Raw genomic sequence first — 27975 nt, 5'->3', positions numbered from 1 at the left:
CCTCGCACTCCTCGAGGTAATATTACCGGCTATGGAGCGCTCTACACTCCCCCGGGGTTCGCTGTTTTGGCTGAGCGACGACCAGTTACATATTTTCACTGTTAGGTTGAGGCATTCCTGAAGGGGAAGCTCCGTGTCTTATTACCCAATGAGAAGATGACATCAGACATGGTGGGGTTTAGAGTAGTCACGTGTGTATCAGTACTGTGTTGTGTTCGTCTGCTCCAAAGACTTGTGTAAAGCTGTGTACAGGATGGTGGTCTACTTCAGCTGCGTACAGTGTCGGGGCTCCCCCGTTACTTAGCACATTGCCGGGGCTCCCCCGTCACTAAGAACAGCGGCGGGGCTCCCCCGTCACTAAGCACAGCGCCGGGGCTCCCCCGTTACTAAGCACAGTGCCGGGGCTCCCCCGTTACTAAGCACATCGCCGGGGCTCCCCCGTTACTAAGCACATCGCCGGGGCTCCCCCGTCACTAAGAACAGCGGCGGGGCTCCCCCGTTACTAAGCACATCGCCGGGGCTCCCCCGTCACTAAGCACAGCGCCGGGGCTCCCCCGTCACTAAGCACAGCGCCGGGGCTCCCCCGTTACTAAGCACAGTGCCGGGGCTCCCCCGTTACTAAGCACATCGCCGGGGCTCCCCCGTAACTAAGCACATCGCCGGGGCTCCTCCGTCACTAAGAACAGCGGCGGGGCTCCCCCGTCACTAAGAACAGCTCCGAGGCTCCCCCGTTACTAAGCACAGTGCCAGGGCTCTTTATGTCTCTGGAGATCTCCCCATCGCCTCCAGCTCTCACCTTCCTCGGGGGTGCGCACCAGCAAGATGTCACTGTCCATGCCCTGAAACTCATCAAAATATGGGCGGATTTTAATTTCGTATTCTGTGCCTCTCTTCAAGTCCACCAGGATGGCGGTACGTTCTGTTGGGGACTTCACATCTTGAACCACCCAGACACTGGCTTTGGGGCGATACATGACTCTGTAGCCCTGGATGAACTGAGCTTGGCGGTCAACCTGCAAATAGCAAGAACGTTATATAAACTACTCCTTTTACATATCTATCTATCTATCTATCTATCTATATATATTTATATATATATATGTCAGCCTAAAAATCCCAATTTTACATACATACTTTTATTACGCAGCCAGTCACCATAACACCTGAGATTATATGATATCTAATGAAATATATTCTGGTTATTGTCACATTATATGGATATCAAATAAAACAAAAATCACACTGATAAATCTGAATGGGAAAAATCTCATTGCCGCTTCATTTCTATCACCTTCCTCTGCTTCCATGACAGCCGGCAGGACAAAGCCGCTTCCTATGACGCTGATTTTACAGTTCACAGGAGCCAATATGGGGCTGCTCTATTGTAGGGGATTTTCTTGCGGCAATAAAGCGCCGCCATTAATGGCTGCCGTGTAATGAGTCCCATCCATAATTGAGGAGGCTGCAGTCGGGGGAAGGGGTGCTCCTGGGCTCTTAAGGGGGTTTCAGCTTTGGTTGCCGACGACGACAAGCAGTAATGGCGTCCTCCGCCACCTGTCAGCAGGAGTTATTGATTCACAGCGTCTTATTAAAATGCCACATCTGGGGCTGCTTATGGGTCATTTTGGACTCCTCGCCATTTTTATCCTCGGTAACAGCGTGAATGACCTTAAGGTCGCATTATGTGACCATGGAAACAGAGGAAGGTATTACAAATAATGGCGTCCGTCTTACCGGTTGCCTGGCTACCAATCTGTTGTTGTGTTTTAGTTATACAATTTATTATTTGATTATATAGCTATATAAAAATACCGGCAGCAAAATGGCGGCAGGCGACCGACCAGTTGTAAGGGCGGTCACAGAGTGTGAGGAAAGTAGTGGAAAAAATGGTGTAAGACTTACCGTCCATGTGACCTGCACCGTAGAGGAGGTGAGGATGATCGGCTTCTGCAGCTGAACAACCACCTCCCCGAGCTCGCGTTGTACCTGGCGATGGTCGACGCCTTGACGCGTGGGACTGACGTCTACAAAAACAGAAATACAGTAAACAATTTGTGTAAGGAAGCGGTGGATACAGCACAGTCCCAGGTCTCCTCACTCACCCTGTGTGCGCACAGGCTCCGATATTGGACTAGGATCACTGAGGCCGTACGAGTTCATGGCGCGGATGATGAAGAGATAGATGGTGTTTGGGTTCAGGCCGATGACTGTGTGCTTCTCCATCTTCACATTATCTGCCACCGTCTGCCAGGTACTGCCCGCCGACTGGCTGCATTCAGGGAGCAAAAGAGGTGAAATATTACAAGAAGAAAGGCAAAGACAATATCAACACTGACTGTGTATACTGTAATAGTCAAGACTCTAAATTGAGGCTCCATGGATTCTTTTGCATATATTTCCAAGGGGGTAATGCACCAAGGTTTTCACTTAGTTGAGCGCTTTTACTAGAAGCCTACAGTGTCTTCTTCAGCCAGTCTCCCGGATGGATACCTGGCTCTGGTATTTTGCTATTTCATATTCTTAGACACGTAATAGAGTTGGATATTGATTGAAAGGGCCACTTACTATGGTGGTTTTGGTGGAGCCACCCCTCTGCTAGGTCCTTTCCTGGAGGGATATCTGGCTATTCCTGTGTTTCCAGACTCTTAATCGAGGCTCCGCAGACTCTTTGTATATACCGTGATATGACAGCTTACATAAGAGCCAGAATTCTAGTAGTTATATTCTTGTATGTAGAATCAATATATAGTAGTTATATTCTTGTATATAGGAGCAGTATTATAGTAGTTATATTCTTGTATATAGGAGCAGTATTATAGTAGTTAGATTCTTGTATATAGGAGCAGTATTATAGTAGTTATATTCTTGTATATAGGAGCAGTATTATAGTAGTTATTGTAAACGGGAGAAATAGTCCAGCACTATTTCTCCCGTTTACAATATACCTGTACATATCTATCTCAGCACCCCAGTTGTCATAACTTTAGATCTCCTTCGTGCCACCGGTAGTTAATCATTGGGACTGTGTTTGTATGCAGTGCGGGCTTGCTGTTCCTACTATCTCATTATAGTAGTTATATTCTTGTATATAGGAGGCAGTATTATAGTAGTTATATTCTTGTATATAGGAGCAGTGTTTTAGTAGTTATATTCTTGTATATAGGGGCAGTATTATAGTAGTTATATTCTTGTATATAGGGGCAGTATTATAGTAATTATATTCTTGTATATAGGAGCAGTATTATAGTAGTTATATTCCTGTATATAGGAGCAGTATTATAGTAGTTATATTCCTGTATATAGGGGCAGTATTATAGTAGTTATATTCTTGTACATAGGAGCAGTATTATAGTAGTTATGCCAGAGGAAGATACAGCTGGCCCGCACCACTATGTAAGGCAGCAATGTCTGGGGGTCTGCGGTTATGGACGTGTAGAGCAGGTGGCAGGTATTCGGCTGAGGATCGGGGGTGCAAGACGGTATGGGAGCAATACACACTGTAAATGTAGATAAATCAGCACTCACCCGATGACTTGTATCAGCTCACTTTATTTCATCTGCCAACGATGGCGGGGAGGGAAAGGTGCGGACGCGCGCCAGTGCGCGTCCGCACCTTTCCCTCCCCGCCATCGTTGGCAGATGAAATAAAGTGAGCTGATACAAGTCATCGGGTGAGTGCTGATTTATCTACATTTACAGATTATAGTAGTTATATTCCTGTATATAGGAGCAGTATTATAGTAGTTATGCGGTTCAGGGAAGAAACAGAGTGCTGCACCTCACACCTATGGCTGATACTAGTGCCGCTAGGCTAAATAAAAAATACATCAGAATTTTGTGTATGAATTGATCAAGCCATACACTTATCCAGACTTGTGCTGCTTGGGGGCGACCTTCTCCGCCGGCGGTGCTGGCCGGGTTCTGGTGTGGTGTTTTTGGGTCTGGTCCTGTGGCATGGGGGTCGCAGGGCCGTCCCATGGCCCCCGTTCCCTGGCTGTGCACGCCTGCGGGGTTGGTGGCCACTGACTGGCACGGTGTGGACTTAGTGTAGGGACCCATGTGTATCAGATACCGGCACGAGGTACATGGGGCAGTATGGCTTGATCAATTCATACACTAAATTCTGATGTGTTTTTTTATTTAGCCTAGCGGCACTAGTGTCAGCCATGGGTGTGAGGTGCAGCACTCTGTCTCTTCCCTGAACCGCATTATAGTAGTTATATTCTTGTATTTAGGGGCAGTATTATAGTAGTTATATCCTTGTATATTGGAGCAGTATTATAGTAGTTATTGCAACCTGACGAAGCCCGGCTGCGCGCGAAAACATTTGTTGTTCATGCACCTTCCCCCTTCCATGCTGAGTGTACTGCGGCTCTAATAAGGACGTTACTCGGCTACAAGTGGTTAGTGCATACTCTGTTCCTACACATTATTAGTTATATTCTTGTATTTGGGAGGCAGTATTGTAGTTATATTCTTATACATAGGGGCAGTATTATAGCAGTCGTATTCTTCTACACAGTTTTTCACTACAAATCATAAGGGGAGCTTTACTGTAGCATGGGAATCAGTAGGACAGTAGGTATAATGTCTGGTTATTAGAATTTCATGTTTCTCATAGCACTGTGTAATGTCGGTCTGGATTAACAATTATGGGAGAGTAATATAATTTATGTAAAAGGAAAACATTGGCATATAATAATATGGAGCAGCACATGACAAGGAACTGAATTCGCAATGACTATTACAGGGCAGTGGACATTGTGCAGCACAGTCTATGATTTATGATAGAACATTACTGAGGATCCTACTTTCCCGGTCCATGTTGTAGGGGGAGCACTGCAGTGAGTTTCCATCCCTCCACGCTGCAGACCACCCTCCTGATTTATGGCATTATTTCACTTGCTCTGTGTTTGCAGAATATTTTCATTGCTGACTAAACTGTTCTCCACCTGCATTCTCCATAAATCTCGAGGAAGAACAAAGCCGATGTGTCAGACGCCCAGCACCCTGGACGCAGCGCCCACTTATTACTTCCTAAGAAAATGTTTGCAGAACCACTGACCCAAAGCCGGACAGGACGTCTGCGGTCCCTGCAATGAGGATCATGTTTTACTAAGCTGACATACCGAGCGTAACACTGCGAATGATGGCGGAAACTCCCAATGTGGAAATAAAAGGAAAACAAAAATGTTTAGAAAAATATTCCAGTGTCTTGGACAGTGGCGGACAATGTGCTGACTATAGTCTTCCTCTGGAGATATACATTTGTACAGCTGTATACAGGCCTTAAGAGCACACGAACCCTGGATCCTGAGGGGGTCAGTACTTAACATGATGCATTATAGTGGGGACCCCAGAACAGATTCTGCATTGGGACCCAGGATGTTATTTATACCTCAGTTTCAGTATGCAGCCATATTGGAACCCACTTGTGCTGCCACCTACAGGATGTATGAAGCAACAACCTGTAAGACGGCTTTCCCTGTTGGTGGCCCTCATCATTTTCATGATCTGGGCTTGCTGCCAGAGAACAGAAACAATGATTGATTACATTTCTAAGCATAAAACCCTTCCTGAGCAAGTCCTGCTCACACAGCTGATTGGATTGTCAGAACCAGTGTAGGTGAGAGCCACCATTTTTTTTCCTTGTTCTGCCATATGACAAAGCAAAACAATGGAAACAACAACACAGAAGTGAATGAAAAAAAAAATAGAAAAATATAATGTTATATGTCAAATATAATACTCTGGTGGTTTTACCTAAACGCCTCGATGATGTAGGATGACACCTGCATGTTCCCGGACTGGGGATGCGGCTGCCATGTTAGTGTAACGCTATTCTTGGTGACGTCAGTAACCAGAGGTTTGGACGGAGGTCCTGGCACCAGGCTCGGCTCTGCCGGCTGCAAATGTACAGGGGATCCTTTTTCTTCAAAGGCAAATTAAAAGTTGGATAATTAGTAAATTGTAACAAGTATTGGCCTGTTATATTCCTTCCTGAGGGGGGTGCTGCTCCTGACCCAGAAACACTATTCCGTTCCTGAGGTTGTTGCTAGCGCCTCCTCCTCCACTATGTCTCACATTACCTTGTACCTCCAGGTATCCACTCCAGGTTGTTTCTCCGGTAGAACTTGTGGCGACACAGACGTAAACGCCAGAATCCGTCACCTGAAAGGTAACAAAGGTGTCAAAGATGTATGACCCCAATATGAGAAGACAAGTCTAAGATCAGGTCATCCAAACAACCCCCCATTAGTAGGATCAGTAGACGTCACCAAGGACTTGCATTAGACAACTAGAATTCTTGCAATAGAGAAACAAGTCCATCTCCTTTTTGACCTGGAAAATGACTGAAACATAAAAGAGAATGAAAAAAATAGTATTGGTTTAGCATCTTTGGTCTCCATGTGGGAGCAGGTTTCCAGTCCAGCAAGGTGCCGCCCATCCACTGACAGTCTGAGCCTTATCCCTATTCCAATATGCAAGAAAATATAGGAGACTTGCTCAGATTTCAGAACCAAATCAAGACTGAAGATAAGTTAGTTTTAGTTTTGTTTTATTTAAAATTATTTTTAGGGTAGCTTCTCACACACCATATCACAGCGGATTTTATGCATCGGATTCGCAGCAGATTTGAACTAAATAACTGAACAGAGCATCAAATCTGCTGCGGATCCTGTACGTGTGAATGGACCCTTAATGTTTTTAACCCCCCCTCCAAACCCCTCTTCATAACCCACACTATAGTATCTAAGCTAAGGTTCCTCCATAGGACTCCTTCTTCTCTACCCATGAGTCATTGCAGGCGGCTGAACCTGGCTTCCTGCGGGACCATTAACTCATAGCAGTCCTCGAATCCACATGACAAGTCTCATTTTTTTATTCCAGGCAAAGAGCCGCAGCCGAGCCGATCTGATGCTATTAACTGCGCCGGGGACACGGGAGTTGCATTAACCTACTGACTCTAACACGACTGCGGAACAAAAATAACGCTGCAGATTTCACTCCCCAATGAGTCCACGCATCAATTTTTAAGCAAATATTTAGCGTGCACGCCATGTTTTGTAAGTTATTCATGAGTAACCTCCATTTTACCCTGCAGCTGTGGAGCTGCGACCTAATCTATGACTCACGTTGCATCCTTCCCATATCAGAGCGGTTCGCCCTCGCACCTTTCCTTGCTTTTCTCAGTCATGCAGGTTTTACTTTTTGCTGTTGCTATTTTTTACCTGACTTGTTAAAAAAAAAAAAATCTGTAATGTGGAGTTAGTGGTGAGAGGATGGGCAGGTGATGAGGTTAGGGCTCCTGGGAGGTTACAGCTGTGGTTTATCCCTGTTTGATGTGGCGTCCCCGGAGAGTCGCCATCCCCGCACAGCGGCAGGTGGATTCTATATTTACAGCCGATGATTTCCTGACCTGTTCCCTGCTACGTGGTACTGTCACAGCTCGGGGATAATGAAACGTTCCAACCACCGACCGAGCGACACTCACCGCTATACAAAACACAGAGGAATTCCCACCGGTGCGGTGAAGAGGCAAAGTTCACACTGGTGCTTTTATCCATTTTATACCTAACAAATGTGTTTCGGATACTCAGCGACACCATTTTCCTATCGGATTTTATTAACCCATAAAAACACAACTTTGCTTACACAACGTATTGTCTTTCCTATTACAGATGGGAGGAACAAACAGGGAGCTATTACTATTGATAACAATAAGCTGGTTTATGATCTTGTTGTAATAGAAATAATAGTCCATGTCAGGGATGGGGAACAGTCGGCCCTCCATCTTTTGCAAAACTACAGTTCCCATCATGTCTGTACAGCAAAGCTAAAGCTTGATGGAAATTGTAGTTTTGCAACAGCTGGAGAGCAGACAGTTCCCCGTCCCTGGTTTATGTGCTAATATACAGCAGTATTCTGGACTGCAGTGTAAAGCAAGAGGGACAGAGCAGAGGCCTGAGCATCGGAGAGGACAGGAGGAGGATTTCAGACTACATGAGACCCCAATAAACAATGCAGATAAGCTAAAGTCAGTTATCATAACTGAGCTAAATAGAACTTGGCTGCAGGGTGGAGTCTTAGGGCCCTATTCCCCTGGACGATTATCGTTCAGATTATCATTTCGATTCGAACGATTTAACGATAATCGATCAGTTGAAATGCAGTTAACGATTAACAACCGAACAAGAAATCGTTGATCGCTTACGATCATAAGTAACGATTATCGTTCCATGGAAATGAGTGAACGTTTTCAGGTCTTTCGCAATAGCGGTCGTTTGAGATTGTTAATTGTTAACGATTATGCGAACGAATCGTCCGGTGGAATAGGGCCCTTAGGTAGTGTAAAATTCTGTGCTATCCATGCTTTATATTGCAGCTCTGATCCATTTGGTTTAGCTATATCAGAGCTGCAATGTAAAGCATGGCAAGGACAAAGCAGCGGTCTGAGCTTCTGATGGGACAGGAGACCCCAATAGACAATGCAGCTGAGCTGGGGTCACTGATGGTCGCTGACTGGCGCAGTGTGCTGATCAGAAAAGATGTCAAAATAAGCCAACACTGATGTTATGGCAGAAACGTCATGACCGTAACCTATAGATGGTGAAAGGGATAGGACCCCATGAAATTGTCCCCCATGTCTGTTATTCAAGACCTTGAAGATATATTTGTAACATTCTGGAGAGATCTCCAGTAACCACAGTGAAAGAGTCCACCCATCTTGGAGTCCACTGTGGGGTGAGGCCTGGGATTGGTACGGGCGGCTGCACCTGTGTCATGGCAGAACGCGGGGCGGATCAGGTGCACATACCTGTCCCAGACACACCGAGGAAAACAAACAACGCTCCCCTCCCGCTGCCCCCACATTAAAGCTCTGAACACAAAAGCCGCTGGATATTTGAACAAACATCAAACGCATCTCGTACACGGCTGAATGTTTGTCATCCAGGGTCGTCGAGGTCGGCGCAAGATTGTAAGATCTGAGGAAGATGAAGCTCGGAGGAAGTTCACACACATGAAAAGGGCGAATCAGGCTGACATATTTACTAAACATACAGAGGAGGAAGGAGGGACGAGACATACATGAAATAGATATGAGAGAGGCTAGAGAGATAGCAGAGAGACTGGAGATAGATGGGTACTACAGAGACAGCAGCGACAGACATATAAGAGAGAGACAGATGGATACTAGAGAGAGACTAGAGACATAGATGGATAATACCGAGACAGCAGAGAGACACTAGAGAGAGAGATGGATATTAGAGGAATCCATGAGATGTATATGGGAGAGACCAGAGTAAGGGCCCTATTCCACCGGACGATTATCGTTTGCATAATCATTAACGATTAACGATCTCAAACGACCGCTATTGCGAAAGACCTGAAAACGTTAACTCATTTTCATGGAACGATAATCGTTACTTATGATCGTAATTGCGATAGTTTTTTCTTCGCTATTTATTCGCTATTGCGTTCGTATCTATTGCGAACGACGTCTTATTCAATGCGAACGTTTTGCGAACGAGCAACGATAAAAATAGGTCCAGGTCTTATAAGGCAATCAACGATTTCTCGTTCGGTCGTTAATCGTTAACTGCATTTCAACCGAACGATTATCGTTTAGATTCGAACGATTTAACGATAATCTGAACGATAATCGTCCGGTGGAATAGGGCCCTAAGAGCAAGACAGATATTGGGCAGCCAAGAGAGATACATGATATAGCTGGATGCTGGAGAGACAGCAGAGAGAGACTAGAGGGATATGTGAGATAGATATGAGATGACAGGGAAAGCACAGACAGAAAGATATGAGAGACTAGAGGGAGAGCAGAGACAGACAGATATGAGAGACATACGTGAGACAGATGGATCCTAGAGAAAGATTCGAGACACAAGACTCTGCACAGATAGATACCAGATAGAGTCAGACACATGGATGAATATATATGGATCATTCTAGATACATGAAAATGAGACACAAGATGGATAGATAGGAGGTCAGAAATATACACACAGATGATAGATATAGTTAAGAATCTCTATCTGACAATGTTTCTGGTATTTGTCTTCTTCTCTCGGAGTTTCACCCCCGGCAGTCGCCCGCGCTGCTTGTGAAATATTAAAGGCATTCTCATCAGATCAGACTCAGCTACAGGAAAATCATTTGCAAGCCTTGTATTAAAAATGTATGCACCGTGTCTAGTGCACCCGAGGTGCCGGGGCAATCAGAGTTCAGAGCCTGACAGCCGGCAGCGGCCCCCGCCCCATCATTACAGCGGCAGGAGCCCACATTCCTCCATTCACTGCCCATCATTATTTCCCCTTCGTCCTGGCCTACAGCTCTCCTCTTCATCCTCCTCTTCTAGGTATTTAGCGTTACGCTCACACACATTTCTGCTATATTTTGGATTTTAATTCTTTGTCATTTCAGGGGCTCTTCTTGCTGTCACTGACTGGAAACACTCCAAAAAAAAACAAAAAAACAAACAGTATAGGTTACTTGAACATGTAGTCCGGGCCGTGCACTGTGGAACCCACGGTCATGTGCATTGGCCTAGAGAGCAGAATGGGCCCTATAGTATAGATATAATTCTGCATGGTCCGGTGTACGAGATGTTACATTTGTCAATTATGTAAATAAAATCTAATGATCAGCGGCATCTTGTCTTGCATATAATTACCATCTACAAGTGGCTGAATGTTCCCGCTAATAACTAATCATGAAAAGATATTAGACAAGCATTTATAATCTGATTACATGGTAGTCAGTGGCTGGCGGCTGCGCTCGCTCCTGGTGCGCTGGGTGAGTGTCAGATGCTACATTATCAGGGAATCCTCTCGCTACAACCTGTGGCTCTCCGGCTGTTGCTACACTACAACTCCCAGCATGCCCTGACAGTCTTTGGCGGGCCTGGAGTGCCACAAGTTGGGGAACATTTCTCTACATCATCCAGAGACATATAAAACTGACCTGCAGATGGGTGATCTGTAACGTCCCGTTGTCCAGTACGCTGATCCTGGGGTCACTACCCCCAAGTCTCTGTCCATCTTTTAGCCAATGGGTGCTGGGCAGGGGGTTCCCGGTCACATGACACTGCATCTGAAGAATAGAGTCCACAGCCAGGGTCTGGTTGGAGGGTCCTCTGCGGATTATTGGGGGAACGCGATCTGATGTGGCTGAAAACAGAGAAAGTTTTCACAAATTGAAGAGCGAGGAAAATCTTTGTAAGTGCTTAGAAAACTGAGAAACTATTTCTGTAGTATAATAGAGTCCCTGCTGGGTGTCACCCAGCTATGCCAGATTGTATAGTTATTAGAGATGAGCGCAATTCGTGCATGCTAAAGTCCAGTTGTTCTGCATTTAGTTACCTCTGGCTGAAAGAGACGGATGCAGCTCTAGGGGTGACTGGACAGCATAGGTGCAGCTCTAGGGGTGACTGGACAGCATGGGTGCAGCTCTAGGGGTGACTGGACAGCATGGGTGCAGCTCTAGGGGTGACTGGACAGCATGGGTGCAGCTCTAGGGGTGACTGGACAGCATGGGTGCAGCTCTAGGGGTGACTGCACAGCATGGGTGCAACTCTAGGGGTGACTGGACAGCATGGATGCAGCTATAGGCCATAGGCTGTATCAATGTTTTCCAGGACTCCCTAGGGCTGCATCCAACTTCTTAAGCCACCAGTTCCCAAAGGTTGAACAATGATCTTATGCTTGAGTAGCGCCTACTAGTATAATGAGATATCCTCTGCTTCCATACCTAGAGCCACCCAGCTGTCCAAGACCCTTAAATGCAAAACTGCTTAGGTTTTACATTGCCCTATTCCTGGTTCCCATATGGCTGTTCCAGTCTTTGGGAAAGCTGGGTGACAAGTGTTGTATGATGTGTAATGGCAAACATATTAGCTATCATTCAGCTTTCTAAGAAATTTACGGTAAAACATAGGTGGACTCTGGTTTCATAAGAAGGCAGAAAAGCTGCGTACACAGAATGAGATCAATGCCCGCTTCCCCCCTGATTAATACCACCACTAAATGAACATCACTCAGTAAAGGAATTAACAAACACGTCCGAGCGTGGGGACGTCGCCATCAATGATTAATCCGCGATCTGTCATATGAAAAGGCGACGTCCCCGCGAATCTCCGGTAATGGTGTTGTTTTAACAAACTGTCCGTGAAACCGCCCTGATCTACAGCCAGGGAGGGGGAAGGCATCCATCAGCGCTGCCTCCGCCACCTAATGAAATCGTCCTCCCAGGGCGATAAGTAATTAATGACTTTGTGAGACGTCTGAAGCCGCAAAGGAAACTGCGGAGGCATCGGGACTGTATTCTACATACAGGGGGAAATGAAATAATAGGATTAGCAGCAAAACAATAAACTGCTGGGGGTGGGGTGTGCTATGAATATGTATATACATGTATTTGGCGTGTGCCCAAAGACACAGACATGGATGGAGACCAGTGTCAATGTTAATTGTGCTGCCCTTGGATACGGCACAGATCTGCTTTGTTCTCTGTAGTGGGGACGATTGTATCAAGAAAAGAACAATGGTGGATGATGCACTATGGGAAAAAGGTCTGGTCTGATGGATCACGTTACATCATGTGGATGGCCATATGTGTGTGCGTCACTTATCATGGGAAGAGATGGAACCAGGATGCTCTAAGGGCAGAAAGCGACAGCCTGGTCTGCTGGATAGAGTCTGATATAATAAGCGTGTAATGGCGGTGTCTGAACATTCAGTCGCCGTTTCTATCTCACAGTACAACTGCTTCGTACCCATCATGTCCCATACAGTAATACATCCTGCCCGACACCAGCGCCACACCGGATCAATACATCTGACTGTCCATGGCTCGGAGCTCAATACGGATACTAGACGGTAATAGTTTTATTGAGTGGGCATGAACCGAGGAGGACACAAATTGCTGCGCTGACACAAAAGAGAGACGTCCTGCGTTTTTTTTCTGCACAGGACGCACATTATAAATGACGTTTACATTGCCGGTTACACCGATCAGGCCGGACATTCGATCCGGAGGCGGATAGAAACTATGTGTACAGATCAGTTACATTACTGCGGCTCTGATCTAACAGGTCAATAAAGAGACGCCCGTTTCCATTGTCTGACACAGGCGCCTAGAGGGACGACAGCCACCGGAGTGGGGATAAGATGGAAGGTGGTAACTGAAAAACGCGTGGGGTGCGAAGACGAGAAACTTTCTGCCGTCAGTGCAGAACATTCTGGTGTGTGTTGGGATGATGTATTTTTAGCAGGTTCTGTGGGTTGTCATACGTATGTCTGGTGACAATCTGAGCGTTAATGTAAGGTCCCCATGGTAACCGTTTTTTTTTATTTTTGAACTTCTGTACTTCTATAAGTTGTGATTTTAAGTCACTAAAAAGCTACAAAGCCAAACTTAGGGCCCTATTACACTGGACGATTATCGTGCGGAAAATCGTTATATCGTTCAAATTTAAATAAAAATTGTTCTGTGTAATTGCAGGCAACGATTGAAAAATCGTTCATGTGTCGTTGATTTAAGGCCCTATTCCAGGGAACGATTATCGTCCGTATTCGGCCGATATCGGCCGCTACGCACGATAATCGTCCCGTGGAATAGAGTGCAACGATCAGCCGACATTGTTCATGTCGGCTGATCGTTGCAGTCGCTTGTTTTTCAACATGTTGAAAACCAAGCGGCTGATATAGCAGCGATCTGCTGCCGTCGCTCCGTTGAATAGGAGCATCGGCAGCAGACGCTGCTGTATCCTATGGACTGCCTGGACGATCAGCGATCACCCGGGCAACCCCCCCGCAGCTCCCCGCCGCCCCTCCCGCGCTAAATAGCGACGGCAGTGAGCGGGGAACGAGGAGCAAACGAGCGCTGACAGAGCTCGTTTGCTCCTCTAGACGGCCCGTGGAATAGGGCCATTAGACCTGAACCTAAAATCACTGTTTTTTTGTCGTTTGCTGTAATTCCACATTCGTTCGTTCAAGTTCCACATTCGTTTACTAATCGTTCAGTGTAGTTGCACATTGTTCATTGTTTTGCTGGGATCAGAAGGAATAAACGATCATAGTAACGATCTTAACTAACGACCATTGTTCTGTTTAATATGGTGAACGATTTCAGGTTAACGATAAACAATCTCGTTTCCGATCGTTTTTGTTAAAAATCGCTTCGTCTAATAGGACCCTCAGTATTATGTTTTTTATAGACCTTAGAACTTGATCAAGAGGAGGCGGCATTACTAAACGCAACACTGGTGAAGCCTGTTCACATGACTGATCCCTCCATAGTGCTGCTGTACACCGATCACACATTACAACTTACGCCATCAAACATCTTACCGTCTTCCACTTCCAGGAGAGCCTTGGCCAAGATGCTTCCGGCCACGCTGATGGCCTGACACATGTAATACCCGGAGTCACCAGTCTGGACGTCAATTATGGTCAGCTCTCCGCTGGGAGACACAGAGAAGCGTCCGATGGTCTGAGGGGGTTGGCTGGGGAAGAGCAGGATCTGGAAGAGAAGAAGAAACTTATCTACAGTGTGATCCTTCCGGTATACCACAGGTCTACATGTATGACACAGCCGGCTCTGCTACATCAGCCCTGAGTGGTGGATCTGTAGGAGCTTTATATAATGATCTGTAAATTATTGATAAGAACTTCATCTACAGTTTGTGTACTTCTCCCCCGGGGGCTCATAAAACCACAGCTGGCCAAGCAGGCAGATTCTGGGAGGGTTTATGAGAATCCATTCTCAGATATCGGCCTTTCTGGATTATTGGAATTGTTTGGTCCCATTATTCACATTCCTTCCCTCCCGGAGATAATTCTGAGAAGTCATTGATTTCCGGCCCATTGTCTCCTATTAATAATCCAGACACTTCTGACGCTTCACAATAAATTTATCGCCTATTACCATCATTTAGCCTTTGGCCGTGGTCACACTTAGTGGTTTCACAAGGCGTTTTTGGTTGTGCAATGTGATCACCGTGTAATGAAAGTGATAGTGGTCATACTGGAATCTGTATATTGCCGCAATCATAACCAGAAATCTATCCATTGTGCCATACCCCAAAGTCGCCATGTCGCCCCTACTCTAACAGATCTACATCTGCTGAGAATTTCATGAGCCTGGGAAAAGCTCCCCATCATGTGAGTCTTCTACTGGTAGCCATGTTGGTTGTCACCCAGCTTCTCCAGACCGTAACGCAATAAATCAGAGGGCCGCGGGCGCCCCACACAATAGACAGCACCCACTGAGTTGTTGACAAGAGCAGATGGGTGCGGGTTGGGGCCGCTGGACATGCTCCCCTCCTGGATATACAATGCCGCGTTTACTTAAGAGGTTGTCTCATCCTGGCTGTTTACTTAAAGGGATCTCGCCATAAAAGATGCATTCCACAGCGGGCGAACCCCCCAGTTTATGAGCCCCTCTGCCTGTTTATTTGTTCTAGTAATGGGCCCACTAATGGAAAACCTCAGGATTTTTATTATAATATTGGGGGATGGGAATATGGGAAACATCAGCAATGGGAGAGATACATTCATCTTTAGAGATACTATGGTGATGTTCCACAATTTCCATCAAGATTTGTTTAATCCTGTATCTGATAGTTCATCCATTCTGATAATCTGTAACACCATCCAATAATCCAGAACTCTTGTTGGATTAGGGAAGGGTCACTGTATACAGTATACAGAAAGTATTTAGAATAACAGTATCCAATAAAATTCCCCATCCAAATAGTTGATAGAATTTCACCTAATCTGGGACAAACCTGCAGGATAAATGAGCGGATGTTAGGATTCGCTTCCTGGTCCGTTCTTTTTATATCCTTTTCTATGACCGTCCAATAATCCGGCACTTGCTGAATCCTTCTCTCACAAATCGTATATAGGAATTGGGGCAAATTAAAAAAATTCCAAATACAACTGAAAAATTTGGAGAATTTTGGGGAAATTGCTAATCTGACCCTGTGTCCACATCAGTGTTATCTCTGTGGTTAAAGTGTCTCTAGACAGTAAACTGGGCCCAGCTCCCGCCCCGGTGACCTCTGGCGGGTGAAGCCTCCCGCGGGTCACATCTTTTATGTAAACACTTCTATACAGTCACTTCTTGGGTGGTTAATCTCTGACCTGAGCGAAACCCAACCTTCCCTAGTGTCAGCGCAGAGCGGCCTGTCTGCAGCCGCTGGAGGAGCTATTATAGCACCCAGGGCCAAAGTACTATTAGATTTCAGAGAACTTGTGATCCACCAGGTAAAGGTAGAATCCCCAATTCGCAGCAAACTACAAATCCCATCTTTGTACTCCCATTGATGAAGAGCAAGGGTGTCAAACTCAGGCCAAGGATTTAGCTGTGGCTGTCCAGGCATGATGGGAAATGTAGTTTTGCAACCGCTGGAGGGCCTGCGTTTGACACCCCTGATTAAGAGGATGCTCATCAGTGGACCCCCCTCTATTAATTCTCTAATAGTGTGTACAAAAAATGGTCTTCCTAACTAGACAATCCCTTTAAATCTTCTCTTTTTTACGCTAGAAAAAAAAGAATCCTTTTGCTGCCAGAAATAAAAGCATTAGATTCACCCAGATTACTGTAGAAGATGGTGATAACTGAGCGTGACGGACTCCTGACATCGCCTGCTGACAGCTCAAACACACTGCGGCTGCTGTTGACTGATCTCTGCAGGGAACACCCGGGGTCTGCCTGCTCCACACTATTGTATTTCCAGAGTCACAGATGTCAATGATCAGCAACACTGTAGCAATAATATCACTTCTACCGACAAGATGTCAATCATCGGGTTGGAAGCGGACCGTACCTGGCAACCTAGACTTACCTGGCTGCCCTCTTTCTGCCAAAACACGGCGGGCGGGGGGTTCCCTTTGGTCTCACACTGAAAGGTCACCGTGCGTCCCTGGACTACAATCTGGTCTCGAGGTCGGGTCACCAACTGAGGAGGAACTGCAATGAGAAATATGGAAGTAGGAACATGGAAATCATACAAGGCTTAGATACAGTGGCTCTGCATCCAGAAGCACTAATGCCAGGCTTAGATACAGTGGCTCTATAGACAGTATCACACATGGTAAGCAGTTCAGCTACCCAGCAGACGGTATCACACAGAATAGAGTTAGATACATTTTCTCTGTGGACAGTATTGCACACAATAGGATTAGACACAAGCACAGTAGGCAGTACCACATGATAGGATTAGATACACCATGCAGCAAACATCACAAAGATAGGATTGGATACACAGGCCAAACAATAACACATACCATAAGCTTAGATACAAACACAGCAGACAATTATTGAACAATAGGCTTAGATACACTAGCTCAGCAGACAGTATTGCATATGATAGCATCAGAGTATCACACATGGTGTGATTAGATACACTGACTGAGTAGTACACTGATTGAGCAGCACAGTATCACACATGGTATGATTAGATACACTGGCTGAGTAGTACAGTATCTCACATGGTATGATTAGATACACTGGCTGAGTAGTAAAGTATCTCTCACAGTATAATTAGATACACTGATTGAGCAACACAGTATCACACATGGTATGATTAGATACATGGCTGAGTAGTACAGTATCACACATGGTATGATTAGATACACCAGTGGAGTAGTACAGTATCACACATGATATGATTAGATACACCAGTGGAGTAGTACAGTATCACACATGATATGATTAGATACACCAGTGGAGTAGTACAGTATCACACATGATATGATTAGATACACCAGTGGAGTAGTACAGTATCACACATGGTATGATTAGATACACTGGCTGAGTAAGTACAGTATCACACATGGTATGATTAGATACATGGCTGAGTAGTACAGTATCACACATGGTATGATTAGATACACTGGTTGAGTAGTACAGTATCACACATGGTATAATTAAATACATGGCTGAGTAGTACAGTATCACACAAGGTATCATTAGATACACTGGTTGCACTGGTTGAGTAGTACAGTATCACACATGGTATGATTAGATACATGGCTGAGTAGTACAGTATCACACATGGTATGATTAGATACATGGCTGAGTAGTACAGTATCACACATGGTATGATTAGATACACCAGTGGAGTAGTACAGTATCACATATGATATGATTAGATACACTGGCTGAGTAGTACAGTATCACACATGGTATGATTAGATACACCAGTGGAGTAGTACAGTATCACACATGGTATGATTAGATATACTGGCTGAGTAAGTGCATTATCACACATGGTATGATTAGATACACTGGCTGAGTAGTACAGTATCACACATGGTATGATTAGATACATGGCTGAGTAGTACAGTATCACACATGGTATGATTAGATACATGGCTGAGTAGTACAGTATCACACATGGTATGATTAGATATACTGGCTGAGTAAGTACATTATCACACATGGTATGATTAGATACATGGCTAAGTAGTACAGTATCACACATGGTATGATTAGATACACCAGTGGAGTAGTACAGTATCACATATGATATGATTAGATACACTGGCTGAGTAGTACAGTATCACACATGGTATGATTAGATACACTGGTTGAGTAGTACAGTATCACACATGGTATGATTAGATACACCAGTGGAGTAGTACAGTATCACACATGGTATGATTAGATACACCAGTGGAGTAGTACAGTATCACACATGGTATGATTAGATACATGGCTGAGTAGTACAGTATCACACATGGTATGATTAGATACATGGCTGAGTAGTACAGTATCACACATGGTATGATTAGATATACTGGCTGAGTAAGTACATTATCACACATGGTATGATTAGATACACTGGCTGAGTAAGTGCATTATCACACATGGTATGATTAGATACACTGGCTGAGTAAGTACAATATCACACATGGTATGATTAGATACATGGCTAAGTAGTACAGTATCACACATGGTATGATTAGATACAGCAGCAGGCTGTCCCCGGAGACCCCCGTACACAGCTCTCAGCCCTCGGTCACGCTCTCACGCCGCAGATCTCTCTCTAATGAACAGGAGAATTGATCGGGTCGGTATTGATCATGTGTAGGAGCCGACGTGATGATGGTGCAGAGTGATGAGAACCATCCTGACAAGTGATGCTCATCCCTGAATATTGCATGTTTTATGGGGCGATGTTCTGCGGGGGGAGGGGACGTTCATGGAAATGACTATATGGCCGTACATCAATAATTCGGATTCAGTAAATTTTTAGATACATAGATGAGATCTCATAGTAAGGCCGTCTCATCCGCAGATCATTACACTTCCATACACTGAGATATAGCGTATCCCGCCTGGTGAATTGCTCCCGGGGGGTCTATATATATAAAATATTCATTGTGCTCCTGCGTTATGTTCCCTGTCAGATAATAAGTCCCAATGAACTTGTATGGTTTATGGTTTGGCTATTGGTCAGGAGGGGTACAGGCCACCAGACAGAACCATTATCATTATTCTCCAGGCCCTGGAACATATGGGGGGGCAAGACCCTCAGGGGAAACCCAAATCCTGAGAAACTTTCCCTTCACTTAAAAGAACTGAAGACGAGCCACAGATCATCAATAACATGATATCCCAGAGCAGCGCTCCCCACATCAAACACCTCGTGACCCAGGAGTCGGAAGGGGGGGGGGGTGATGATGAGCTGCTGAGATATGAGCCAGCAAAGGATACGAGACCCCCATAAAATGCAGCTTAAATACCAAGGGGCTGTCCCCAGAGGGGCTCCCATACCCTGGACGGTGGCTCTAGTATTCATGCACCAGACAGATCAGTATGAACATCTAACACCCAGATGGGCCACATCTCTACTCTTCTTAATGTGACTACAACTCTCATCATGTCCTATGACAAGGTAGGACAGTGTTCCTCAACCTGTGGCCTTCCAGCTTTTACAAAACTACAACTCTCATCATACTCTATGACAGATTAGGACAAAGTTCTCCAACGTGTGGCTCTCTAGCTGTTGCAACAGCTGGAGAACCTGTGGGTATCAGGGCATGCTGGGAGTTGTAGTTTTCCAACAGGTGGAGCCTGTAGCTGCCTGGAAAGCTTAAGATCTAAAGAACGAAAGAAAGATAAAGAGCTAAAGAACATACAATAAAGGAAGCAGAGTGCCCGGTGCCCACCCCCTGCCCATCATGCATGAGATGAGATGAAATGGATACTTACAGAATGGGCCGACTGGAGCAACGTGAACACACATGAAATAAAAGAAAGCATGAGATGAGTACACAGCGACACCAAATCCGAACATACAGCCCTGACATATGACCACATGGCAGATCAGCATGTCGGGGGTTAATCTGACACGTATGGCATGTGTGTTGTGATTATGAGGATTCCCATGATTTGGGCGCAGAGCTCTTACCGTGAACACTGAGCGAGCCCGAGGCCTCCGATTTGCCAACACTGTTCTCTGTAATACAGGTATACGTTCCCTCGTCCTCCGCCGTCACCCGAGAGATCCGCAACGTGTTGTCACTGCGAATCTCGTACCTGCAATCACACGTATCATGAGCGCAGTATACAATGTGGTGGCCACCTCTAACCTGCCGCTGTATTAGGACCTGTAACCACACTCATGGAGGTTAGTGAGGATTCTGCGTTGGATCTGCATGGAAACAGTTCTAACACAATGCAGAAATTCTGTATAGTATATTGCCGCCATGAATCCTGCATGAAAGTCGAGCATAGGCCCCCTGTAATGTGCAGATCAGCAGCAGAAACAGCGCCAGGGTTGGATTTCTGCCTCAGGGATGCACAAAAGATTTAAAGCATATCCTTGGGCAATGTTCACACAGCATTGTTTACCTGCATGCACTTTGGCATGTGTCTCCTATTGTTTTCAATAGATGCTTCACACAGTGAACTACAGAAGGGGATGTTACTTATTCCACACATATTCCTCACCTACCGGGCAGGAGGCTGATTATACCAAGTGATTGGCGACTAAATACATGATCAAAAGTGAGGCAGGCATCCAAGGCTCCCCTATATCTGCCGTGTTTGCACAGAGCCATGTATGACTATGACCAGTGGCTCCAGCCTTACTGCATAGTCTAAGGGAGGCTGTTGTCGTTTGACCCTTCCCTTCCCCTATGCTTTATCTGCAGCTCTGTCCTTCTGTGCTTTACTCTGCTGCTCTGTCCTTCCCCTATGCTTTATACTGTAACTCTGTCCTTCCCCTATGCTTTATCTGCAGCTCTGTCCTTCTGTGCTTTACTCTGCTGCTCTGTCCTTCCCCTATGCTTTACACTGCTGCTCTGTCCTTCCCCTATGCTTTACACTGCTGCTCTGCCCTTGCCCTATGCTTTACACTGCTGCTCTGTCCTTCCCCTATGCTTTACACTGCTGCTCTGCCCTTCCCCTATGCTTTACACTGCATCTCTGTCCTTTCCCTGTGCTTTACACCGCTGCTCTGTCCTTCCCCTATGCTTTACACTGCTGCTCTGTCCTTCCCCTATGCTTTACACTGCTGCTCTGCCCTTGCCCTATGCTTTACACTGCTGCTCTGTCCTTCCCCTATGCTTTACACTGCTGCTCTGCCCTTCCCCTATGCTTTACACTGCATCTCTGTCCTTTCCCTGTGCTTTACACCGCTGCTCTGTCCTTCCCCTATGCTTTACACTGCTGCTCTGTCCTTCCCCTATGCTTTACACTGCTGCTCTGCCCTTCCCCTATGCTTTACACTGCAGCTCTGTCCTTTCCCTGTGCTTTACACCGCTGCTCTGTCCTTCCCCTATGCTTTACACTGCAGCTCTGTCCTTTCCCTGTGCTTTACACTGCTGCTCTGCTTATTCAGACTACACAAGCAGTCAGCACATGAAGAGTTGATACTAATGAACACAAGGAGTGGATGATTATAAGCTACAAGTAACTATAATCATCTATTATTATATACTCGCCTCCCCCGGGGTAAATCTCCTTCTTCTTTCCTCCAGCGAGCGGTGGGCATCGGGTCTCCCTGAACCTCGCACTGAAAGTCCACAACGTCATCCGCCAAGACCACCTGGTTTATGGGTCTCCTCACAAATGTGGGGCGCTCTGCGAGAAAAGATGAAATTATTGGTGTATAAATATTATAGAACATTACAGTAACTCTTCATTCTCCTCCACAGTTCTGGGTTTTGGGTACTGCTATGGGGGCCATGCTGACTGTCTCCCAGCTTTCGTAGCTGGTGCTACAGCACACAGAGCACGGGCCAGCGAGGGTTAATCGCTGTTCCGGTCCCATCGGAAGCGTCAGGAATGTGATTTTCTCTCTTGTGGTTTATTTCTCAGGATAATTTGCCTCCTCTTCTCCTCCCACAGAACAAATGTCTCTAGTTGTCCCTTATCTCCCGAGTGAATCACTTCCTGGCAATGACTGACACTTCTCGCTCTGCAATTCCACAGATTGCCACCTACCAAAGACCACCAGCTGCGCCGGCTCGCTGTCTCGTTCGCCCACCATATTGGTCGCCACACACACGTACATCCCAGCGTCTGTCTTTCTCGTATTGGAAATCATCAGTTTTCCTCCTCGGATCTGTAATGTAGAGATGAGAATAAGCAATGCAACACTGTATCAAGATTCATCATACTGTAGTTGTATAGCAGATGTGTTCTGTATATGGCACCTCCATGGCCTGTAGCGTTGTACACACAACGTATTATACATGGCACCACTATGGCAGTCAGTGCTATACAGGTAGAGAGCCCCCCATAATATACACTCCATGTAGAGTGAAACCTAAGACTGCTGCAAAGCAACAACTACAGGAGGGAAACCATTAGCTGGGAGTGCACTGACCGTGATGCGCTCATCCTTGTCACTGATGCGGACATTCTCCTTCTTCCAGGATATAGTGGGCTCCGGGTGGCCCCTGGGTGGGATACACTCCATGACCGCGGGTTCTCCAGCTGCCACCACCACGTCACTGGGAGCCTGACGAAAGTCATCCCGTAATACTGCAAAAGAAGAGAGGTGGTATATCAGAGAGGAGAAGCATTAATGTAGTCACCCTATCAGAGTACCACCCCTTATACATAACACAACACCCCAATGTAATGTAGTCACCCCAGCTGTGAGAGTACCACCCCTTATACATAACACAGCACCCAATGTAATATAGTCACCCCAGCTGTGAGAGTACCACCCCTTATACATAACAGCACCCGATGTAATGTAGTCACCACAACTGTGAGAGTACCACCCCTTATACATAACAGCACCCAATGTAATATAGTCACCCCAGCTGTGAGAGTACTACCCCTTATACATAACACAGCACCCCAATGTAATGTAGTCACCCCAGCTGTGAGTGTACCACCCCTCATACATAACAGCACCCCAATATAATATAGTCACCCCAGCTGTGAGAGTAACACCCCTCATACATAACACAGCACCCAATGTAATGTAGTCATCCCAACTGTGAGAGTAGCACCCCTCATACATAACACAGCACCCCAATGTAATTTCACCCCTGCTGTGAGAGTACCACTCCTTATACATAACAGCATCCAATGTAATGTAGTCACCCCAACTGTGAGTGTACCATCCCTTATACATATTGTCGTCACCCCATCTATCAGAGTGCCACTATATATAACACAGCACCTCAATGTTATGTAGTCACTACAGCCATGAGAGTACCACCACATACATACATATTATATTTATATATATATATATATATCTCACAGAACTCTCATATAATGAAGTCACCCCATCTATCAGAGTACTACCGCTTATATATATCACAACTTACCCCAATGTAATGTAGTCACCCCAGCTATCAGCTGCCAGCCATCCCTGTGACAGCTCAGAGCTCTCCCCGTATAAGGACCCCGATGCCCCCTGTATCTGGTCTCATCCGTCACCCACCAGCCGCTCCCCCTGATAAGTGATGATTTATCCCCGTCCTGTGTTTGTTGAGGATTCTCCACAGTTACAGCAGAAGATTCATGACTTTCATTTCGTCGCTGACACATTTAGACAAATCTTATTCATCACAGGGGCGGATTTTTTTTGGACAGTCTTTAATAATTTAGCTGTAATTTACCCCCTCAATGTCACATGACTGTCCTGAGATGGGGGATGGGGGCACTGATCCAAAGACCCCCGTCCATCTGCAGTGACTTAGACCTCCAGAACCTATCGATTTCTTCTAATACAAGCATTTCCTGCTAGACGTATGTTCACACTCCGCAGATTTGACTTCCACACTAACATTGAGAAAATCTTGAAAGAATCTGCAGCTTGTGAACATACCCCAAAAGATATAAGCCTACCACTTGTCCTGCTGGTAATAAAGCAGTCACCCAGCTTTCCTGTACCCTGATCATCATTACCTGCGTGTTGTGGCTGAAATGGGGGTAAAGACCCCTGTGTTACATCACCACCCTTCATTGTATACAGTAACACAAGTCATGGTTGATGTTACCCCCATAAAGTGCTGAACGTAAAGCCCCAGAGTGGTACAGAGCAAACTCCCATTTGGCAGCCCCATGTAAATCCTCACACTTGGCTTTGTCCTGCAGCTGACAGATGCATTTTTATTAATTTTCATTGTTGGCTGAAGCGTTTGACCTGCACCCAATGCCGGGGACATCTGCCACCCATGGGGGGTCACCTCCATCCTACGGCCAGGACTGGAGCGGTCAGCGCACATCTGTCTGTAGGCCTCAGATGACAGACAATGACTCCCATCACTTAGCTGATGAGAGAACTTACAAGCACTAAACTTTATTACCTCTGAGAGGGGCCCCAGGATGGGGGAGGGGGTCCGCCTCATGGGAGGCAGGAGCAGCAGGTAGTGTCATCATACGTCAGCTGCCCCCAAGATACTGGGACAGAGACCCCCACCAGACAGCTGAGGACCCCCAGCAGGGGACCTCTCCTCTACTTAGAGGGGGAGCCACCTGCTCTCCATGGTGACCCAGCTTTCCTCATCTCCCATACTAGAACCGGCTGCCATTCAGTCCCCAAAAGCTGGTGGAGAATCACTGTAATAGTAATTGGCTGTCGGGCATGCTGGGAGTTGTAGTTTCCCACCAGCTGGAGAGCCACAGGTTGGGTAACACTTGTAAAGCGGGTTTCGCGGTTGTAATAATAGATTGGACTCTCCCTGTGGCGGTGTCACTGCGCAGCAGATCCGCCTTTGTGCCTGCGATATAATTGTTCATTAAAACAAATGACGCTTTCTCCGGTGGCAGAAGCCGCTCTGTCAAAGAGCAAGACCTCAGAAAAGTGATTAATAAGATTGTCGCCTTCCCAGCAAATTCACCGCAAGTGAAATTTCATCGGCGTGACAGAGAAACATGAGTTTAATTCTGAGCATTAAGGGCCGAGGATCCGGATGAAGGACGCGGCCGGGAATCCAATTAGGTTAATTGACAGGACTGTACCGGAGTGTGAGGAGAGCGGCAGCACCGCCGCCATGACACCGACTGCTCCAGCTGCAGAGAGGATATGTGCTTAAAGGGACATTACAGTAACTAGAATCAAAACCAGAATGTTCTCTGTCTTCTACTTCTGCTTCTAAATGGTGAAGCAGGTGGAAAAAGAGGAGACCCCAACGTGTCTTACGGAGTTGTTCATTGTGACTCCTCCTCTGACCTCGGGGTGGGAGGAGCCTGATGCTTCCTGCTCTCTGCAGCCAGGGGGACCTCCTGCCATGGTGGTGGTGAGCACAGTGCCATGACACCCAATCACTAGTTTGATACGCAAGTCAAGTTGAAGCTTAAAGGGGTATTACAACAACATATGCTTAAGGGGCCATTAGATAAACAGGTGCTTAAAAGGGGTTGTTCACCATTTTTTTCCCCTTTCAAATCAACTGGGGTCAGAAACTAAAAGAGATTTGTAATTTACTTCTATTAAAAAAAATAATCTTGTCTTGCAGTAGTTGTTCTGCAGGAAGTGGTGTATTTTCTCCAGTCTGCTCTCTGTTGCCATCTAGAACTGTCCAGAGCAGTAGCAAATCCACACAGAAAACCTTCACTGTTCTCCAGACTAAAACAAATACACCACGTCCTGCAGGACATCCAGCAGCTGATAAGTACTGGAAGACTGGAGATTTTTTTTTATAGAAGTAAATTACAAATCTGTCACTTTCTGGCACCAGTTGATTTAAAGGAATTTTTTTTTTAGTGAACGATACCTTTAAAAAGGGGCAGTAACATGTGCCTAAAGGAGCTGTAACCTGCTTATAGGGGTTATCCAGCGCTACAAAAACATGGCCACTTTCCCCCTACTGTTGTCTCCAGTTTGGGTGGGGTTTTGAAACTCCACTGATGCCCCCAAAAATTTAAATATGCAAAACAAGAGTCCGTGGAGCCTCAGTTACGAGTCTCAAAACACGGGATAGCCAGATATCTCTAGCCTGTTGCCAACGGGGTGCCTCCATGATGGGGAGAGCACCACACCAGACTATGGAGACTCTTGATTGAGTACTCCATTGGAATTTTTTTCGCTGTTCTCCTTGAGTTCAGTGATTACTGTGTTTTGTTGGTTGATTTTTCATTGCCCCAACTAGCCAGAATCCTACCCCACACTGACGAGGGGCAAAAACCCCGAAACGGCTGTCTGTGAATGGAAGCCTGCCTTTGCAAGCCCTTGTCATGATCGCAATACTCGCACCTTGAGTTAGACATTGACAAAAGGGGCCACCCTGTTGTTTCCCTGTCTATGTTCCAATACTCGCAACCGAGTGGGACTTAAGGGGTTATTTATCAGGGTGGTGTGGTGCTCTCCCCATCATGGAGGCACCCCGTTGGCAACAGGCTAGAGATATCTGGCTATCCCGTGTTTTGAGACTCGTAACTGAGGCTCCACGGACTCTTGTTTTGAAACTCCGTTCCATTGAAGTAAATGGAGCTTAATTGCAAACCGCACCTGAACTGGAGACAGCAGTAGGGGGAAAAGTGGCCATGTTTTTGAAGCGCTGGATAACCCCTTTAAAGAAGCATTACAGAAACATGTGCTTAAAGGGGCAGTAACATGTGCTTGAAGAGGTATTACAGCAACATGTGCTTAGAGGGGAATTACAGTAACCTTTGCTTAAAGGGACATTATAGCATAAAAGAAATACAGTAACATGCTTAAAGGGGCATTGTCTGCCATGTTTATGTCAGTAAATTTACCATTATATAAATGACTGGTTACAATATGTAATTTTTTGGATTTTCTCCACATGTATTAGCTTTGTGTTGGGTAAGCGTGCGCCTCTGTCCGCATTGTTCTGGCAGGGAAGGAATGCTCTGAAATTCGACCTCGCATTACGAACTAACAGCGCTGTAACCACGGCAACAAGCGGCGCCCCCCACAAACCACTCGGCTCCTGTCTGACTATTTTTCTCCCTTCTCGTTTATTTCTCCGGACGCTTTTGAAAAGATGTAATGGGCGTCACTCCCGGGCGTCAGATCTTCATTTCTGAGGATGTAATGTTTGATGGAATTGGCCATGCTCCGCCATCCTGCAGAGGTGGTACAACTACAAACCCTAAAATGTCAGCCATTATAGTTTAAGCCCTGCTGGGAGGCCACAGGATGAAGTCTTACATTGGCTCTATCACAGGGATGTCAAACTCAGGCCCTCCAGCTGTGCCAAAACTACAACTCCCAGCATGCCCTGACAATACTATACATATAATAGAACACAATAAGATACACAAAAGGCTGCCAGAGCATGCTGGGAGTTGTAGTTACAGTCAGAAAGTCACAGGTCGGGATTATGCACTGAAGGTGACTAGGACATGCTGGGGGTAGTAGTTCTGCTAAAGCTGCAGGGCTACAGGTTGCAGAATAGAATGCATCAATAAGATGCTCTTGTGCAGTCATACATCGCCTGATCGGGAAAGCTGGATGATAACCCCGATGGCAGCTACAATATGACATGTCAGATATGAGTGAGATGA

The 27975-nt window shown here is 46.0% G+C and overlaps 1 protein-coding gene across 8 annotated transcripts in view; it reads right to left on the bottom strand.

The window, feature by feature from the left end:
- Positions 1-27975, bottom strand: part of ROBO3 (roundabout guidance receptor 3) — a 310461-nt gene that overhangs the window by 14778 nt on the left and 267708 nt on the right. For 7 of the 8 annotated variants that reach the window (XM_069947694.1, XM_069947692.1, XM_069947693.1 and 4 more), the window contains 13 exons: positions 22865-23022; positions 22480-22600; positions 21978-22116; positions 20441-20568; positions 20242-20253; positions 16868-16992; positions 14367-14538; positions 10981-11186; positions 6090-6171; positions 5764-5932; positions 2103-2269; positions 1903-2024; positions 797-1013 (listed from right to left, as the gene is read on the bottom strand). In XM_069947694.1, coding sequence (XP_069803795.1) covers positions 797-1013; positions 1903-2024; positions 2103-2269; positions 5764-5932; positions 6090-6171; positions 10981-11186; positions 14367-14538; positions 16868-16992; positions 20242-20253; positions 20441-20568; positions 21978-22116; positions 22480-22600; positions 22865-23022 — 1818 coding nt within the window. The remainder of the gene's footprint in view (positions 1-796; positions 1014-1902; positions 2025-2102; positions 2270-5763; positions 5933-6089; positions 6172-10980; positions 11187-14366; positions 14539-16867; positions 16993-20241; positions 20254-20440; positions 20569-21977; positions 22117-22479; positions 22601-22864; positions 23023-27975) is intronic. The other variant, XM_069947699.1, reaches the window with a different exon arrangement.

This window comes from Dendropsophus ebraccatus, chromosome 12 (assembly GCF_027789765.1).
Source record: "Dendropsophus ebraccatus isolate aDenEbr1 chromosome 12, aDenEbr1.pat, whole genome shotgun sequence".
Classification (NCBI taxonomy): domain Eukaryota; kingdom Metazoa; phylum Chordata; class Amphibia; order Anura; family Hylidae; genus Dendropsophus; species Dendropsophus ebraccatus.
This window is presented reverse-complemented; position numbering and strand designations above follow the sequence as displayed.